This window comes from Dendrobates tinctorius, unplaced genomic scaffold (genome assembly GCF_039654945.1).
Source record: "Dendrobates tinctorius isolate UK_male_01 unplaced genomic scaffold, ASM3965494v1 ptg000011l, whole genome shotgun sequence".
In the NCBI taxonomy this organism is placed as follows: domain Eukaryota; kingdom Metazoa; phylum Chordata; class Amphibia; order Anura; family Dendrobatidae; genus Dendrobates; species Dendrobates tinctorius.
Window position 1 is genome coordinate 36,715,213 of NW_027361679.1, and position 18,753 is coordinate 36,733,965.

At 43.2% G+C, this 18,753-nt stretch overlaps 1 protein-coding gene across 9 annotated transcripts in view; it reads right to left on the reverse strand.

The window, feature by feature from the left end:
- The window catches only part of RUFY3 (RUN and FYVE domain containing 3), a 137,468-nt gene that overhangs the window by 20,141 nt on the left and 98,574 nt on the right, over positions 1–18,753 (reverse strand). For 4 of the 9 annotated variants that reach the window (XM_073541013.1, XM_073540993.1, XM_073541021.1 and 1 more), the window contains 3 exons: positions 11,135–11,302; positions 9,872–9,969; positions 3,491–3,610 (listed from right to left, as the gene is read on the reverse strand). In XM_073541013.1, the coding sequence (XP_073397114.1) occupies positions 3,491–3,610; positions 9,872–9,969; positions 11,135–11,302 (386 nt within the window). Of the gene's footprint in view, positions 1–3,396; positions 3,611–5,767; positions 6,075–9,871; positions 9,970–11,134; positions 11,303–18,753 lie in introns of those variants that run through there. The other 5 variants (XM_073541042.1, XM_073541049.1, XM_073541059.1 and 2 more) reach the window with 3 other exon arrangements.

Genomic DNA, 18,753 nt, shown 5'->3' on the forward strand with positions numbered 1-18,753 from the left:
CTGCAGTCACAGAAAAACAGTTTAAAAGCCACCGAGTCAGTTAGCCACACAGAGGACTGAGCAGCATGGGCGTTAGTTGGACAGGCGGTTCCGAGGCGGCTGCCTCTAGATCAGCCAAAATGTACCAGCTGTCAGGTTCCCTTAAAGGTAATCTGTCGCACAGTACAGGCAGCCTGATATGACACCAGTGTTATAGAGAGAGAGGAGCCAAGCAGGTTGATATATGGTTTTACAAGATAAGAATAACAAGAACAAATGACTGTGGGGGTGTATTAATCAGTGATTTCCAGCTATCTTTGTATGCGCACTTATACAGGAATTGCGGCCATTGAATGATTAAGGCCACCTCAACTGCTCAACCCAGAATGAGCATGGATTGCAATGAATAAAATACAGGCAAAAATGAACCTTTTTCCCACAGACCCATCAATCTGCTTAGCTTCACCCACCCAGACTGCAGAGCATTTCCGCACTGGCAGGTTTCTTCTAAATTTAAGAGATAATGAGCATCTACATGAATATTATGGACATATGTAGAGCCAGAAAGCATCAGTATGGTCTCTGAAGCGAATGCTCTTTAAGTCTTAAAGAAGAATAACTAGTAGGATTTTCAGGATCAATTGGATTCTTATCCTCTTTAGAGTAATAAAATGACAAATACACAATTATGCTGCTAGCTTATTGCATTGTGGGGTAGTCAGGATGGTGACCATGTGTTACAGAAGCACAGGAAAGCAGCAAATATTCATCAAAACTTATGTACTTCCGCTAGTGTATTGCTAAGTTGCAGGAAGCTCAAGCGTAGTGTAGCTGTGATTATTACTAGCTGTTTATGTATAGAACTCACAGGTTCTGCAGTGGGAAGGTTTAAAGCGTTTTCTCATGAAAAATAGACAAAATTGCAAAGTGCTTGTAAATACAAACAACTTGGTGATTTACTTCTTATAAGGGCTCATACTCACTTGCAAGAGACTCGCACGGCTCCCGCACGTAAACCTGGCACTGCCGCCGGCATTGGGAACGGAGCGTGCGGCTACATGTATTTCTATGCAGCCGCACGCTTCGGTCCGAGTGCCGGCGGCAGTGCCAGGTTTTCATGCGAGAGCCGTGCGAGTCTCTCGCAAGCGAGTGTGAGCCCTTAAAAGTCCTCTCTGTTCTAAACAAAAAAAAAAAGGAGGGATTTTTAATTCTATTGTGCACTGCTCATTGCATAGACTCAGTCTTTCAGAGGTGGCTAGTTAAGTAGGCAGGAGCGCAATTCCCCTGGCCAACCTCATTGTCCCCATGTTCCTTCCATGCTGCTGGCGGATGTTTCAAACGGTCAATCAGTCAGGAGCGCGCAGCTCCCAGACAGCAGGAAGTCAGAAGGCTGGGGAGCAGTGTGCTCCTGAAGGTAGGATCATGAGAACAACCCTTAAAACAGGTTGCCTCTATTTATTTCAGAAACCGCACCACCCTTGCCTATTTGTTGTACCTCCTATTACATTTGCTTAAACTGTGAGTAAGTTCAGTAATAAACACAGCCCACAGACAACGGCGGTGCTATGAATTTTTGTCTCATCTCATATAACCTTCAAGTCAAAAATCTACATGATGTAGGCATTGTTTTGTAAGCCTAATGTTTTAAAAGGCAGCAGAAAGCAAAGCTATAAAACTATAATTAATACAGTTATGGGACCCTTTAATCCAAATGCATGTGGTTTAAATTTCCTCTTGTTCCATGCATTGCTTATAATTCTCTTGTTCGTGATATTATGTTTGTTAAAGAGAATCTGTCAGCAGGTTTTTGCTACCTCATCTGAGAGCAGCGTGATATAGGCAAAGAGACCCTGAATCTAATGATGCATCACTTAGATGACTGTGTGCAGCGGTTCTGACACCATCAAGAGTTTTTAGATTAAAAATGCCACAGAGCTGAGAAAGCTAACCTCGGCCACAACAGGCTCTGTGTACATACTCTACAGACAGTGAGCTTCTTATCACAGAAGGGGCAGAGTCTAACTTAAAAACAATGTTAATCACCAGGTGATTAACTCTTTTATGACCGCTGATACGCCTTTCAACGGATGCAGCTAAGGGTACTTATGCCTCAGCGCCGCTTTTTATCAGCGCTGAGAAAAAAAATGTAAAAATGTATATAAATGCCCCCGCAGAATTGGAATTTCTCCAGGGTCTCGGCTACTGAGGGTAGCTAAGACCCCAGAGAACATGATTTGGGTTGGTTTATACCAACCCCAGTGTTGCGAACGCCGTTATTAACCATATAACGGTGACAGCAAGAAAAAAAAACAAAAAAAAAAAACGTTGATTTTCCATTTAATTTCTCTCTCCTGTGATGTAATCGCACATGAGAGGAGAGAGAAATAGGGTACCGGTACCTTTGGTGTCCCTGCAACCACCCGTGAAGTCCCCCGGGCCGCCGGCGTCTCTTTCCGGGAGAAGATGTGCCCGCCAAGATGTGCTGCACCCAGCAACCATAGGAAATTTTTCCTATTGGTTCATTTTGATCACTGTGATAGACCCTATCACAGGGATCAAAATAAAGAGGGGTTTGATTTACTATTTTTTTTTTTACCACCCCATTAGTTAGGTAAAAATAATAAAATAAAAAAAATGTATTTATTTATATTTTTCCATTAGGGTTATAGCTGGGCTAAAGCGAGTTGGGCTAAAGTTAGGGTTAGTGTCCATATGAAGAGAAAAAGAAAGGATGGTACACACCGTTCTTAAAATCCAAAATTTTTTTATTGCAACATTAAAATCTTTGACAGGGGAGCAAAGTGAAGGATGAACGGACGACGGCCGTTTCGCGCTACCACGGGAGCTAATATCGCCATTAGCGTTCCAGAGCTATCACCTCATAAAGTGACAGCGGTCAGGATTGTAAAAATTGGCTTTGCCATTAATTACCAAATTGGCGCTGTCACTAAGGGGTTAAACCTTCAGTCTAAGTAAACTACAGCACACAGCCGGACATGTGTATATTCTTGAATTCTGTCTTTTATCCCCTACCTCATACGGTCCTCAGATTACATAGCAAAAACTTGCTGACGGAGTCCCTTTAAGTGATCACAATAGGAGAAGCTAAGTAATCATGGCTGTCTATATGAATGTATAGGTCCCATATCTGCACGGACAATGATTAGCTGAACTGCAGAAGAAAGACTGGCAGAGACAAGTACACCAATAGCGGCCAGGAAATTTATTTATTATACAAGAACCACAGTTAAATGTTATTAGTTTTATGTTCTTTGCAGGTTGTGACAACTTTTACTTACAATGCCAACATTATCATATATAGTTTAATAACCTGAGAGAGGGGTTCAGATAATCTTGAAGGTTGGGAGACAAAATCCTAAAATCTTTTAATGTGGGTGCAATGAAAGATATCACCACCTGCAAGAGGTTAGGAAATGCGTGGCACCAGAGACACCCAGATAGCATCACCACTGCTTCTCACTAGAACTACAGCAAGCAATCATTTCTTCACCACTGCTTTTGGAGCTGATCCACTTCCATTTGTAGACTCTCAATCTTGTCCCCAAACTCTTGCTTGAAAAGTCTGTTGGCTTCTTCGGCATCCAGCCGATCTCGCTCTGACACTCTCAATCTGGATGTGATTCACATGGAAGGGTAATAAAAAAAAAACCAAACAAACAAAAAAGACAAAACAAAAGGAAATGGAGGTGGTGGGTATAACAAATGGATTATAATAAAATCGAAAACTCAAACAAGAACAAAAGTAAAAAAGGGTGGAAAATGGATAGAATAATAAAAAAAAGATAGAAACCTATATATTTAATGAAACTTGAAGGTGAAGCAGGCAAAAACTGATCTAATCATATTGCATGTAATATCATCTAAACGTCAGTTATAGTAGATATGTGAATTCCTCATGAAATAATAATTCTCAATAATCTTGTCATTTGCACTGTTCTTCAATCAGTCATTTTCCGCTTTACGAATACAGTCTCTTTTCATTGAATGGCAAAATTAAAAAAAAAAGTCACAAGAAGGTTAGACATACTAGTAAGGTTCCTTTGTCTAAACAGTCTTGAGCGTCACGACATTCACGTAGCCACCTCCTAAGAGGAAGGTCTTTATTTTAGCATGTTTTAATAGCAGTTTTAGGTTATGCTCAGACATAGTGGATGTTTCAGACACAGAATTTAGTCTCAAAACTAGAGTAAAAAAAAATAAAGTCTCATCTTACTGTATATTTGCAACTTGTGATGATAGGTTTAGTGACAGGCCTAGTGTTAGGTTTACACTAAGTGATGTATGACAGATGGCTTTCTCTTCTTGGCTTCCAATGTGTATGCAGCTCAGTCCAGTCCTATATCTAACATTTGAACATCGGTAATGCAAAAAGACAGGAGACAAACTGCTTAATGGGAAAAAACCAGACAGGCCTAAATGCATCTGCACTAATCCAGGGTGCAGCGGACCCAAGTAAAATGGCAGCTGCACAGGTGCATAAAATACCAAATGAAACAGCCAGCCTACAATGAGGGATTGGTCGTGTGGTACACCAGTGCAGAAGAAATAATCCGCATGTGGCAGTGTTCACACAGGGAATGCAGGGATTCTGGCTCACAACCTCTTAGTAACACCATATAGGGGGGCTGCCCAGTGCCAACTAGAATGCATCCCGTGTGAACAGAGGCCACAAGTTTGCAGAACCATTTGGGCCTAACTGCACCCTGAAAAGATAAAAAGTGCACAAAAAACATATCAATATATGTAAGGTATTGGTTGATATTAAGGCCTTAATACGGAAGCTGGCAAACTGCGGATTATTTCTTCTGCACTGGTGTACCACACGGCCAATCCCTGATTGTAGGCTGGCTGTTTCATTTGGTATTTATGCACCTGTGCAGCTGCCATTTTACTTGGGTCCGCTGCACCCTGGATTAGTGCAGATGCATTTAGGCCTGTCTGGTTTTTTCCTGAATTTTTTGGAGGATTTTTTCCTCTTTCTGTGGTTTTCGTGTTAAATTGCTTAATGGGGTTGTCCAGGATTTTGGATATCAATGACTATCCTAAGGACAGGTCATCAATATCAGGTCAAATCCCTGGCACCCCAATGATCCGCTGTTTGTAGATCCTGCGGCGGCTGGATGTACACTGTGCGGAACTGCAGTGCTACAGCTCCATACACTTTGTGTAGTACCCGTTCGTAAGTACTGCAACTCAGCTAATATTGAAGTGAATGGGGTCCACAGACCACTGAGCAGTAAGGAAAACTTCAAATGGTGTGGTGGTGGAGCATATGTAGTGCCGCTCCAGTCAGTGTCCGCAGGCAGGACTGAGAGCCGATGACCACCACTCAGTTGTGTCTGTTCTTCATTTTAAATGAAGCAGCACCATCTTCTCCATACATTCTCCTGCTTACTGCGTTTATGCAGGGGGAAGGGACACCGATTAGAGAAGCATTCCCACCAAACTTTTTATGGCCTAAATCCGTGTATATGGTGTACGGTAAGTACGATCATATATTCACCGATCAGCTCTAATTTTCTTCTAGGACAACATGATGGCTAGTCAGACTTGCCACATCATACTGGTGTTAATGTGTGAGCCAGAAATCACTTTTACATAGCTAGTTTAGATCATACAGCCAGTGCCGGATATATGCTGCCCCTGGATCGGGCAGCATGTATCAGATATCAGGCTCACTTTAAGGATCCCTGTTCTAGAGATCACTGTGTTCTAGTGGTGGTATCACCAGTGATATTTAGAGAGTTGATGATGCATCACAAAGACATGGTTTTAAAAAGTTTATTTGGCAAATTTTTGTGGGGTCTAACAAAGATTTTGTCTATAGTGAGAGGGTGGGTGAAAGAAAGGATAACAGAACGGAGGAGCCATGGCTTCAAAATGCAGCGGTTTTCAAATGAACAGTAGGTAACATTTAACATCTATGCAGTAGCTTGTAACAAAGCAGACGTTTCTTGCTTCCTCCTGCTACCAAGTTCCTCTGTTAGTCCTGGCAAGGCACCTAGTGCTGCTTCTGTAACAGTTTACTGGCGGTACTACTTAAGGTTTTTGCCTGTTTCACCAAATTCTTTTCACTAGTTTGTTAATTTAACAACGAAAACCAAAAAGTTAAAGAAGATTTTAGGGTAAATGATTAATAAAACAGGGAACATCAAAAGAAAAAGATCAATTAGGAAATTCATACAAGATATACAGTAGTACTAAAATAAAGAGAACATATATCAGATTTGTGTATCAATCACTGTTCCAGGATGTAATGGCAGAGTCTGGCACCATGACAGAACCAAAAGGTGACCCTCAGGACTCTCCTCTCCAAGGAGCAATGGTATCAATACTAATATGGATGAAGTGCTAGTATTAAGAACATTACACATATAGGACAAATTATTTTCTACAAATAGATATTTCCAGCTACATATTGCATTTAACACTCAATTGACCACTCACTAGCATAATAAATGATTTCTATAGGTTTTTATACTACAAAAATATTTGCACAAAATCTATAGTCTGACTTTGTGGATAACTTTTTTTTTTGCTTAAGGGCATGTATTTGGGGCTAAAAATCATTTTTGCAATTTCATTCAAAATCTTGCACCATTTTGGCTTTTACAGACTCCAATTTTTCTGCACTTTCAACTTTCTGTGGTCTGTAGTCGTAAATCAGCTGCGAGGAGTTACACTGTCACACCATCCAAGCTCACTCGTGGATTTTCAGTCTTCGGCATGCTCATATAAAATGTCCGAGTCCTTGCACCTGCATGTCTCGCGGCTAACAAACAGGACATCCCTGCATGTGTTGCAGCTGTCGAACAGCTGCGAGACATGCAGCCGCGGGGACTGCAACATATTATTCCAGCACTCGACTAGCACCTGGGCATGCTCAAATAACACCTTATCCCAGCACGTTCGTTCATCACTAGTAGCCAGCAATAAAACTTGCAAAGCAGAGGCTATACATGGCTAACTGTGCAACATTTTTGTTTTCATTAAATCCAAACGAAAAAATTATTCTTAGCCTAAAATCCATGCATTTAAAGAAAAAAGAACAAATTGCTTCAGAAGGTGGACAACCCATTTAAGTAGCACATCAAGCAAACAATCTTGTGAATGTCCACCCTAAGGCTAGTTAGTTCCACATGTGTTGTAATTTTCCACTTTTTCACCAGAATTCTGCAAGAAGTCCACAGAAAAATCAGCATGCACATTTTGCTGCAGGTTTTAGGCTGTGTGCCCACGTTACGTTTTCTATGCGTTTCCGCCACAGTGGAAATGCTTAAAAAAAACGCTAATAAAACACATCCCCGTGCAATCCTATGGGATTCCGCAGTTGCTGTGCCCACGCTGCAGATTTTACCGCTGCGGACTCGCATAGCGGTAAAATCCGCAGCATGTCCATTATTTCTGCGGAATTGCGGTGATTCCGCCGCCATAGGATTGCATTGAAACGCTCACTTTACGCATGTGGCTATGCCCACCATGCATAAAGTGAGCGCTTCATGTGCGGATGGTACCCAGGGTCTGGAGGAGAGGAGAGACTGTCCTCCATGCCCTGGGTACCATATTCCTGTAAGAAATAGAATTAAAATAAAAAATAGGGATATACTCACCTTCTGTCGGCCCCCGGAGCCTTCCCGCCTCTCAGCCACGCTGCCAGCAACTTCCGTTCCCAGGGATGCATTGTGTGAATGACCTCTGATGACATAGCGGTCTCGTGTGATGCTACATCATCAGAGGTCATTGTCGCAAGGCATCCCTGGGAACGGAAGTTGCTGGCAGCATGGCTGAGAGGTGGGAGAGCTCAGGGGGCCACCCGAAGGCGAGTATATCCCTATTTTTTTTATTTTTTATTATTTTTAACATTATATATTTTACTAATGATGCTGCATAGGCAGCATCAATAGTAAAAAGTTGGTCAAACTTGTCAAGCACTATGCTTGATAAGTGTGACCAACCTGTCAATCACTTTTCCAAGCACTGCTACAGATTGCCTGGAAAAGCGCAAGCATTCTGCAAGCTAAAAACGCTTGTGTTTTGTGGGAAAACGCATGCGAATTCCGCATGCTTTTTACCCGTGGCAGGGAGTTGCGGAAATGCTGTGGACATTTCCGCAGCATTTCTGCAACGTGGGCACTTAGCCTTAATGTGGATTAATTGCAATTTCACTCTTGCTACAGAGGAAGGAGTTAAAATGACTAGTAAAATTCTGTGACAGATTTGTATACTGCAGATTTCAAAAACCATAGAGCAGGTTCTCGAGAATGAGAGCTGGGACACTAATCACTATGGGACTGTCGAAGGCAGTGGGTTGTACTTGACCATCTCCATCAGTCCCATGGAATTACAACATTTTTGCCAACTAATTTCATGATACATCACTTTAGAAAGCTTTTGGTGTTAGAACTTTATTTTGTTTCCATATTAGAGTGACGCTTAGCACCTTACTAAATACTATTTAACTATACGGTATAATATAAGCATTAAGTGCAGTAACCTCAGACTATTGCACTAACCTATATATACCTGTAGCCCAGTATTCCAAAAACAGAGCCTAAACCAGATTATGCTGGGTTCACACTTGCACAATATCTCTTCTGTTTTAGAAGGAGAGGGAAGGAAGATACTTCCAAGACAACAATAAAGGTCATGATATAAAATTGCTTTATTGGATACAGGGCAAGGAACAATAAAACATGCTAGAATGCTGGAAACTTGTCACATAGACATAAGGACACCATGAACCATAGTTGCTGCTAAAAGTACCTCAACAAAGACGCAGTGGGTAAAGTACCATATTGCTGACCAACTGGATAGGTCAGTATACAAAGATTACACTGAAGTCATAGAGGAGATGTATAGCACATATGCCCACACATAACACACCATATGTCAAAAGATTACCTTATAAATGCAAGTGCACGCAAGCAAGTGGAGGGTCCCGGTGTCCGTCCCAACACGCGTTTCGGCAAACCTTAGTCAATGGGCGCCCCCTTTGTATACTGACCTATCCAGTTGGTCAGCAATATGGTACTTTACCCACTGTGTCTTTGTTGAGGTACTTTTAGCAGCAACTATGGTTCATGGTGTCCTTATGTCTATGTGACAAGTTTCCAGCATTTTAGCATGTTTTATTGTTCCTTGTCCTGTATCCAATAAAGCAATTTTATATCATGACCTTTATTGTTGTCTTGGAAGTATTTTCCTTCCCTCTCCTTCTATGTGAATTTTGACAACTGGTCTCTTTACAGTCCACGGTAAACTTATCTATATGGGATAATACTTATTTATGTTCGGGTACTTTTTATACTTTCCCATATGATACTCGTACTGTTGTGTGCTACTTTTTGTATCTCTCTTCTGTTTTAGAAATAGACTAACTGATCCGTTGGGTTCTTCATGCTGCACTTTTGTCTCTGAAATCTGACACGGGAACGAACCCAGAGGGGCTCCATAATAAATCAATGGGGTCCCTCTGCTTCTGTGGCATAACTCATGCAAATGGATCCATTTTTGCTGTGAATTTCATTTGTCTGTTCCTAAAATGGTACACAGACATGGAATGTCAGAACGAAAGTGTGACCTGGGCCTAAACATACATTGTGGAATTTGTATGGAGGAGTCAGAGCAAGCTAGTTTTAAAGGGTGACCAATCAATTCAAATTTCAATTGAAACAAAAGTCAAAATATTCTATTGCTGCGTCAAATTGCAATAAGAAAAATAAAATGTAAAAAAAAAAAAAAAAAGTTAAAAAATTTTTTTGTATATTAATTTCCTGCACTTAAGGAAAAATAGCTCTTCCTTGACAACGATTTAACACTCTTATCAAGATGTATGATATAAAGCATTAGCAGACCACTCCATGTATGTTACCTCTGCTCCAGTTGTTTGATCGTGGCAGCCATCTGATTGGTTTTCTCTTCCAAGCGACTGTTTAACTCAGTCTTCTGTTTCACTGCCAAATCTGAGCTCTGTAGCGAGATTTACCAGCATTATTAAAACAACGACATCTTACAGAAACAAAAGTTATACCAGTTACTTAGATATTGGTCATTACTTTACATAGATCAGTTTCAGACAATATATGAAATGGTTTAACTACTTCGGGACCGCCCATACATTAAAAAAGTCTGGGCGGTCCACACTTTACACTGACATTCTAAAACATAAATGCACAGTAAGCAGCTTGCAGTCGATTGCGTTTCTTTGGTGAGGGAGTCGGCTGTCAGACACAGTCACATTACCCATACAAAAGGCAAACAAGGTTTATCACCATGTTTACCTCCTCTACCTCTGTATACACAACACTGCATCAGCACTTGTGTATACAGATATGGAAGTACTAACTAGGTTTCCTCTTCTGAACTCAGTGATCATGTGATCACTGGGTGTATGGAGAGAGCAGCAGTTTAGTCCTAGGAGACTCAGTCAGCTCCACTATGCAGGCATGAGGCTGCATTTCCCCTGTAACTGGGGGAATAGAATGAATTAATATGATGTAATAGAATGTATTAATGTATTCAAATGCCCCTCCCAAAATGGTGTTTAAGACCTTACTGGGAGGGCTCAGTGTGTAAAATCAATGGAAAAAAAATAAAACAAAAAAAAAAAAAATCAAAATAAAACACTCAGTTTGAATGGCTGTTTCTAGCCCCGCCCTGTCAAAAAAAACAAAAATATGTCCAATATATAAAAATACAGAAAGGGGAATGCAATTTAGAAAAAACTTTTTTTATGCAAAGCTTTGTGGTTGTAAAATAGATAAAAACATTTTAAAAAATGTGAAAAAAATTGGATCATCTGTATGGGTAGTGGCACTTGTATATGCAAGTAGAACTAGCTGCAAATAAGACAACAACCACAGTAGAATAGAGGATTAATATATAAAATTAGGTATATTTGCGCTGTAGCTCAACTTACAAGAAAAGAAAAACAAAAAAAGAAAAATAAGAACAAAAACAAAAAACATTAGGGAGAGGGATCCAGTATACCAATGGTATCACTAAACTGTATGTTGTGCTAATACAAAAATCGATACTTGGATGAAAAGGCCCATCTTTTTTATGTGTGATAAGTAACAATAAGTAATGCTTTCTGCTAGGGTCTTCCTATAGTACCTTCGTCTAGGCTTCCTACCTGAAGTTTAAAGGACAACTCATGCTTTAAAGCCCTGAGATCATCAAGTTGTTGTCTGAGTGCTGCTAAAGCATCTTGTTTCTCACAGACATCCTTATCCAGCATCTTCATAGCCATTTCCATCTCTTGCCTCATTCCTATTTGTACCTCCAGTTCTTTTTCTATGTCCTAAAAGAAAAATATATTAATGCAGAACAGGACATAGGAATAGACTTGTGAATCCTCATATCATGCACGGTGTGAGGATTCTCTGATGCCGGCACGGGTGGTCATGTGCCCGCAAGTATGCGATTTGCATACTTCCGGCCACATTCAGACTACACGGCCTTGCTCAATATCCTTCCATCTAGTTGGCACGTGACCGTTTCTACAGTAGTGTTCAAAATAATAGCAGTCCAATATGACTAACCAGATTAATCACCGTTTTTGGTACATGTCAAACAATTTCTAAGTTGGTTGGTTCATGATCTGTATGTTTTTGAGTCTGTGTAGTAGAATAATTAATTGAAAGGATGTGTGTTGAAAATAACAGCAGTGTGGAGTTCAATTAGTGAGGTCAATCATTCTGTGAAGAAACAGGTGTGAATCAGGTGGCCCTTATTTAAGAGTAAAGCCACGATATGTTGTATATGCATTTCTCCTTGAAAGCCTGAGAAGTATGGGTCGCTGGAGACATTGTTCAGAAGAACAGCATACTTTGATTAAAAGATGATTGGAGAGGATAAAACTTAGAGAAGTGCTGTTCAGCTAAAATGATCTCCAATGCTACAAAAAATGGAAAGCCAAACCAGAGAGATGTGGAAGAAAGCGGAAAACTACCATTCGAATGGATGGAAGAAAAGTCAGAATGGCAAAGGCTCAGCCAAGGATCAGCTCCAGGACGATCAAAGACAGTCTCAAGTTACCTGTGATACCGTGACAGTTAGAAGATGCCTGTGTGGCGCTAATCTCTTAGCAAGAGTCCCAGCAAAGTCCCATTGTTTAAAAAAAAAAAAAACACGACATGTACGGAAGCGGATACAATTTTCCAAAGAACACATCTACTGGCCTAAAGAGAAATGGAGAAACATTTTGTGGACTGATGAAAAGCCAGATTACTTACCGGTAATGCTCTTTTAATGAGTCCACGACAGCACCCACTGGAGGTATCGGATCCGCCCCATTGGAACAGGAAACCCTACAGAAAGATAAAAGGGGGCGGTCCGCCTTTCCTCCTCAGTTTTGTATTTCAGAGTACCAGGAGGACCGCCAAGAGTTAGGCAATATTCTTGCATTTCTAGATTTGATCTCTTCATATTAGGAGACACTTTAATATGTGGTGTATTTATCGCTATTGTTATCTTTATAGGGAGGGAAGTGAGCGGGTGCTGTCGTGGACTCATTAAAAGAGCATTACCGTTAAGTAATCCGGCTTTTTACCCTTCGCCACGACAGCACCCACTGGAGAGATTCCAGAAGACCATCACCTGGGTGGGACCACCGTGCCAAGGACAGTCCTGCCAAAGCTTAGGTCAGAAGTTGATGAAAGGTCAAGTCTATAGCGATTATAGAAGGTAGAAGGGGATGACCAAATTGCCGCCTTACATATGGCTTCGATTGGAACGTCTCCCCTCTCGGCCCAGGAGGATGCCATTGCTCTGGTAGTATGAGCTCTAATGTTCTCCGGAGGATCTTCACTTCTCGCGAAGTAGGCTAAACGAATGGCATCCCTGATCCACCGGGATAAGGTGCTCTTCGTGACTCCATACCCTTTTTTTACAGCCCTGAAAAGATATGAACAGAGCCCTGCACTGCCTCCAGCTCCTGGACCTCTCAATGTATTTTAGGACAGTTCTTCTAACATCCAAGGTGTGGAATTTCTGCTCCTCAGGAGTGGAGGGATCTCTAAAGAAGGTTGGGAGGAGTATCTCTTGAGATCTATAGAATTTTGTTGACACCTTAGGAAGGTATGAGGGATCTGGCTTTAATATTAACCTATCCTGGTATATCTGAAAAAAGGGTGGATCTATGGATAGAGCTTGGATGTTGCTCACTATCCTAGCAGATGTTAGTGCTACTAAGAGGGCCGTCTTGATTGACAAATATTTTAGAGATAGTGTCTATTAGTTCGAAGGGACCAAATTTAGGTCCCATGGAGGTATTGTAGGTATGTGAACCGGAGTCGTTCATTCGCATGCTGTAATAAATCATGATACCCACTTATTCCCTGCTATATTGTGGCCATACAGTGCCCCTAATGTGAACACTTGGACTTTTAGAGTATTTACTGCCAGATCTAAATCTTTCCCTTTTTGCAGAAATTCCAGGATAGGAACTATCGGGATTTCTGTGGTATGAGGGGTTGTATGGAACTGCAGAAATTTTTTCCATATTTTTGTATAAATATGAGTAGTGGACTGCTTCCTGCTTTGTAGGAGCGTAGTAATTAGTGTTTCGGAAAACCCTCTTGATCTCAGTAGCTGCCTTTCAAATTCCACGCCGTCAAGTGTAAGCTGTCCACTTGGGGGTGGAAAAAAGGGCCTTGGGAGAGTAGGTTGGGAATCGAAGGGAGAACCCAAGGATCTGACACCGACTTGGTTCGTAGCCATGAGAACCACGGTCTCTTGGGCCAGAATGGTGCCATCAAAATTACCCTCGCCTTGTCCTCTCTGATCTTCCGAATGACCTGTGGCAGAAGGATTATCGGAGGAAAGGCATATGCCAGGTTGAATTTCCATGAAGCCTGGAGGGCGTCCAGTATGTCTGGACAATCTGACGGGGACAGGGAGGCAAATGTTTCTATTTGTCTGTTCTCTTTTGTGGCAAAGAGGTTCACCTGAGGTTGTCCCCATAGAGCTGTTATGTCCTTGAAAATTTGGTGATTGAGGCGCCACTCCCCTTGACGAAGTGTGTGTCGGCTTAAGAAGTCTGCCTCTTGGTTGTTCCTTCCCTTGATATGGAGGGCACAGAGGGACAACAAACAATTTTCGGCTAAGTTTAAGATTTTTGCCGCAGAAGACATCAGAGTCTCTGATCGAGTACCTCCGTCTGTTTAAATAGGCCACTGTAGTGGTGTCTGATAGGATCCTGACGTGCTTCTGCTGGAGCTGTGGAAGAAAATGATGTGGAGCATAATATACTACCGTCAGTTCCTTTAAATTAGATGAGTAGCCCAGTTCATCCCTATTCCACTTCCTTGACAGAAGCTATTCTCCGAAGGGGCTCCCCAGCCGTGGGGGATAGCGTCGGTGGTTAAGATATGGGATGGTGATATTACCCATGGGACTCCTGTGGACAGATGATTACTATCTAGCCACCATTCTAGAGAAGCCAAGACTTCCTGGGATAGGGTTATCTTGTTCTCGAGGTGACCGTCGTGTCGCCTGCCCTCCTGAAGGATTTGATATTGCAGTGTACGGACGTGATATTGGGCCCACTGAACTGCCGGGGCGCAAGAAGTGAGCGACCCCAATAGGGACATTGCCTCTCTCTCAGAGACATTCGTGGTCTATCCATTGCTGCCTCAACTTTATCTTTTAGGAGCACAATTTTTACCTGAGGGAGCAGACATCTCTGGGTTGTAGAGTCTAACTGGAACCCTAAGAAGATCTGAAGGGAGTGTGGAACAAACAAGTCTGGACTTCTGGAAGTTGATGATCCAGCCTAGATCCTGCAAAGATGAGACCGTATCAGCCACCCGTTTAGTACACTGGGTGATCGAGTTCCCGATAACTAAGAAGTCATCAAGGTACCGCACGATTAGGGTGTCTTTCTGACAAAGATAGGCCATCACCTCTAACATCACTTTGGTGAAGATTCTCGGTGCTGTAGAGACACCGAAGAGCATGGCCGTATACTGAAAGTGATGGATATTGCCTTTGAATACCACTGCGACCCTTAGGTACCTTTGGTATCTATTATGAATAAGAAGATGGTAGCAAGCATCTTTTAAGTCAATTCCCGCCATTACACAGTTTGGAAAAAGAAGTTTAATGGTGGATCTGATTGATTCCATTTTAAACGTATTAAGCTTCCTCAAGTTTATGATTGTCCTAAACGTACCATCTGGTTTGGAAACTAAAAATAAAGGAGAGTAGAAACCTCTACCTTCTTGTCCCACTGCGACTTTCACTAAAACCCCCTTGGATAGTAAGCTCCGAATTTCTATTTCGAGGGCCTTTTGTTGTACTATTGAGTTAAGGCGGGTTACGATAAACCAATCGTGAGGAATTTGAAGGAATTCTAACTTTATTCCTTCTTTAATTATATTTAGAATCCATGAACTTGAAGTTATTTGTTCCCACTTTGAAAAAAAAAAAAATTCAGTCTACCCCCTACTGGGGGGACTGTTTGTTCAGTAATTATTTTCCTTTCGGAATGTTGAACCTCTAAACATGCTACCCTTTTGCTTCTCATCCTTTGTGGGCCATCTAGTTGATCTATCCGCTTGTTTCCTTTTCCCAAACGATCGCCTTTTAAAGGTTCTCCTGTAAAAGGGATAGAAGAATCAGGGAAAGCCTTCTTACTTTCTTTCGCTTTGGCGAGTATGTCATCTAGAGCTTTCCCAAAGAGAAACTCACCCTCGCACGGGGTTGCGCAAATCTTGGATTTTGATTGCACGTCCCCCTTCCAGCTCTTCATCCATAGCGCCCGCCTGGCGTTGTTTACAAGACCAGCCGATCTCACTGCCAGCCGCAGGGTGTCTGCCGATGCATTGGCCATGAAGGCTGCCGCCCCTCTAATTAATGGAATAGCGGCCTGTAGCTTTTCCCTAGATACCTTCTGCTCGATCTGTTGATCCAATTGGTCCAACCACACGAGCATTGACCTGCTGAGTACTGCTGGTTTAAAAATCCCTGTAGAAGATTCCCAAGACCTTTTTAATGATGACTCCGCTTTATGGTCTAGTGGGTCGGACAGTAAGCCTGCATCCTCTACCGGAATAGCAGACTGCTTCGAGGTAGAGGCTACCACAGCATCGACTTTTGGAATTTTGGTCCATTTCAATAGCTCGTCATCGCTAAATGGATATTTCCTCTTTGAGGCCGATGGGCGAAAACTTCTTTAATCGTGTTTTTCCCATTCTCTCTTTATTAGGGCCTTAATCGCCGGTATTACTGGGAACGCCCTCCTTTTCCTTTCCGCCAAACCCGCAAACATTATATCTTGCGTGGTTTGGACGCCCTTTGTCTCCTCACACCCCATAGTGTTCCTTACGGATTTGACCAAGTTATCCACACTATCCAGGGGAAAACATGATCGTCCCTCAATTTCGGATGACGATGATGACGTGAGTGAGGAATCAGAGATTATCCCCTGTTCCTCCTCCGAATCGGAGCGGAGAGTCACTTGTTTTTTGTTCTTTGTTTCTGAGGGAGTACTGGCACGGGTGATAGCCTGTAGTTCCTCTCTAATTATGGTCCGTATGTCCTTTGATGACACTGCGGTCCCCTGTCTAGTCTCTCTGGTGCATTGCTTACAGAGCTTTTTGGGGTAGGAGTCAGGGAGAGGCTGAGCGCATAAAGCACATTCTTTGTGTTTAGATTTCTCTTTTTTCTTCGCCTGGAAGAGGGGGAGACATGGCGAAAGACAAGGGGGAAGTCAGTTTAACAGGCAGAGTATATATATTGCACACTCACCCAGTGAAGCTTATAGAACCGGATCAGATGGCAGAGACCCCGTCCTGGATCTTGATTCTCCCGCCTCCTCCTGCGAGCGGTGTCCGTGGATCCCTTGGCGCGGTCCCTGGAGGAGCTGCCCCCAGCAGAGTCCCCTGCCGGAGCGTGAACTTCACCTGGAGATGACATGGCTCACCGCCGCTTACCTCGCAGCGCTTCTTTAAATAGTTTCCCTCCTTTTTTTTTTTTCTTCTAGCCGGAAGTCGCTCCTCCCCTCCGAGTTCCTCGCGCCTGTGCACTTGCGCTGCCTCAGCCATCGTGCCCCGGAAGTTCACCCATTACTTCCGGGGCTTGGAGCATCTGCGCCGGCCGGCTCCCGCGCCGCCACTCTGTATGCGGCCAACGCCTCTCACTGCTACCGCCACCGCTGCTTGGATTTTCTCCCGCTCTCTTTTTTTTTTTTTCTTTTCTTCGCGCCAGTGACGTACTTACGTCAGCGGCGGCCTTGAGAGTCCGGCGTGCTCCCAGGTGAGACCGGGCGGCCCTCCCCGGACCCGGTCATCAACCTATCCGTCAGACGAGGGGGGAGCCGTCTAACGGAACCTCCCCGACGCTGCCTCTGGACCGCAGCCCCTGCCGTTCTCACGGATACTGCACAGGTGGCGTGCACTGGCCCAGGTATATCTTCCTGCAGGATAATGCTGGAGTTCCCTGGGAACAGGAAAACAAAACTGAGAAGGAAAGGCGGACCCCCGCCCCCTTTTATCTTTCTGTAGGGTTTCCTGTTCCAATGGGGCGGATCCGATGCCTCCAGTGGGTGCTGTCGTGGCGAAGGGTAAAAGTAAAATTGTTCTTTTTGGGTCCAAGGGCCGCAGACAGTTCATCAGACGACCTCCAAACTCTGCATTCAATCCACACCAGACTCTGAAGACAGTGAAGCATGGTGGTGCAAGCATCATGATATGGACATGTTTCTCTTACTATGGTGCCGGACCTATTTAACCGTATACCAGGGACCATGGATCAGCTTGCATATATTAAACCCTTAACAACTGCTGACGTACTATTGCGTCAGCGGTTGGTATCCCCTGCTTTGAGCCCACCTCATAGCCGCGACATGTCAGCTGTTTTCAACATGTGCCCGCAATGGGCGCGAGCAGAATTGCAATCCACCCACGCCTATTAACTAGTTAAATCCCATTGTCAAACGCCGACAGCGGGCTTTAACTAGAGCTTATGCAAAACACAAGCCGCGGAGACACCATCACGTGTTTCTCAACGCAAGCAATGACTAGCCAGGTCTTTCCCCGGGAAGGAACAACCACGGGAAGGGCAGTCACCAATGAAGGAAACCACCCATGCCAAAACATGGTATCCATCCACAGACAGCTGTTTCGGGGTATTGCCCCTCATCAGTGTGGAGTAGGAAACTGGCTAGTAGGAGCAATGCCTAGTAAAAGACTGTGAAAAATGAGGATGAATGAACTCATGGAGATCAACATCCAACACTGCGGAGACACCATCACATGTTTCTCAACGCAGTGATTCTAGAGCAATGCCCCGTTCCTTATGGGAAATATGCAAAAACATGCAAAACACAAGCCGCGGAGACACCATCACGTGTTTCCCAACGCAAGCAATGACTAGCCAGGTCTTTCCCCGGGAAAGACCTGGCTAGTCATTAACTAGAGCTTATGGCCGCGCGGCCAGAAATGAGCGCATTACCGACCCCATCATGTGATCGGGGGTCAGTGATGCGTTGCCATAACAACCTGAGGTCTCAGAGACGGCGCTCATAGCAATGCTGTAATTCTGCTACATATAGGCGATCGAGCGGGAGCAAAAAACAAAAACGCAAAACCAAAAAAGCTCCGGGGGTTAAGGGATTAAAATACTTAAAACACACCAGTAAATTAGGAAAATCTTGGTCTCAGTCAAACAAAATTGAGGTTATGGAGTGGTCAGCCCAATACCCGGACCTTAATCCGAAAGAATACTTGTGGGGTGACATTAAAATGCCTT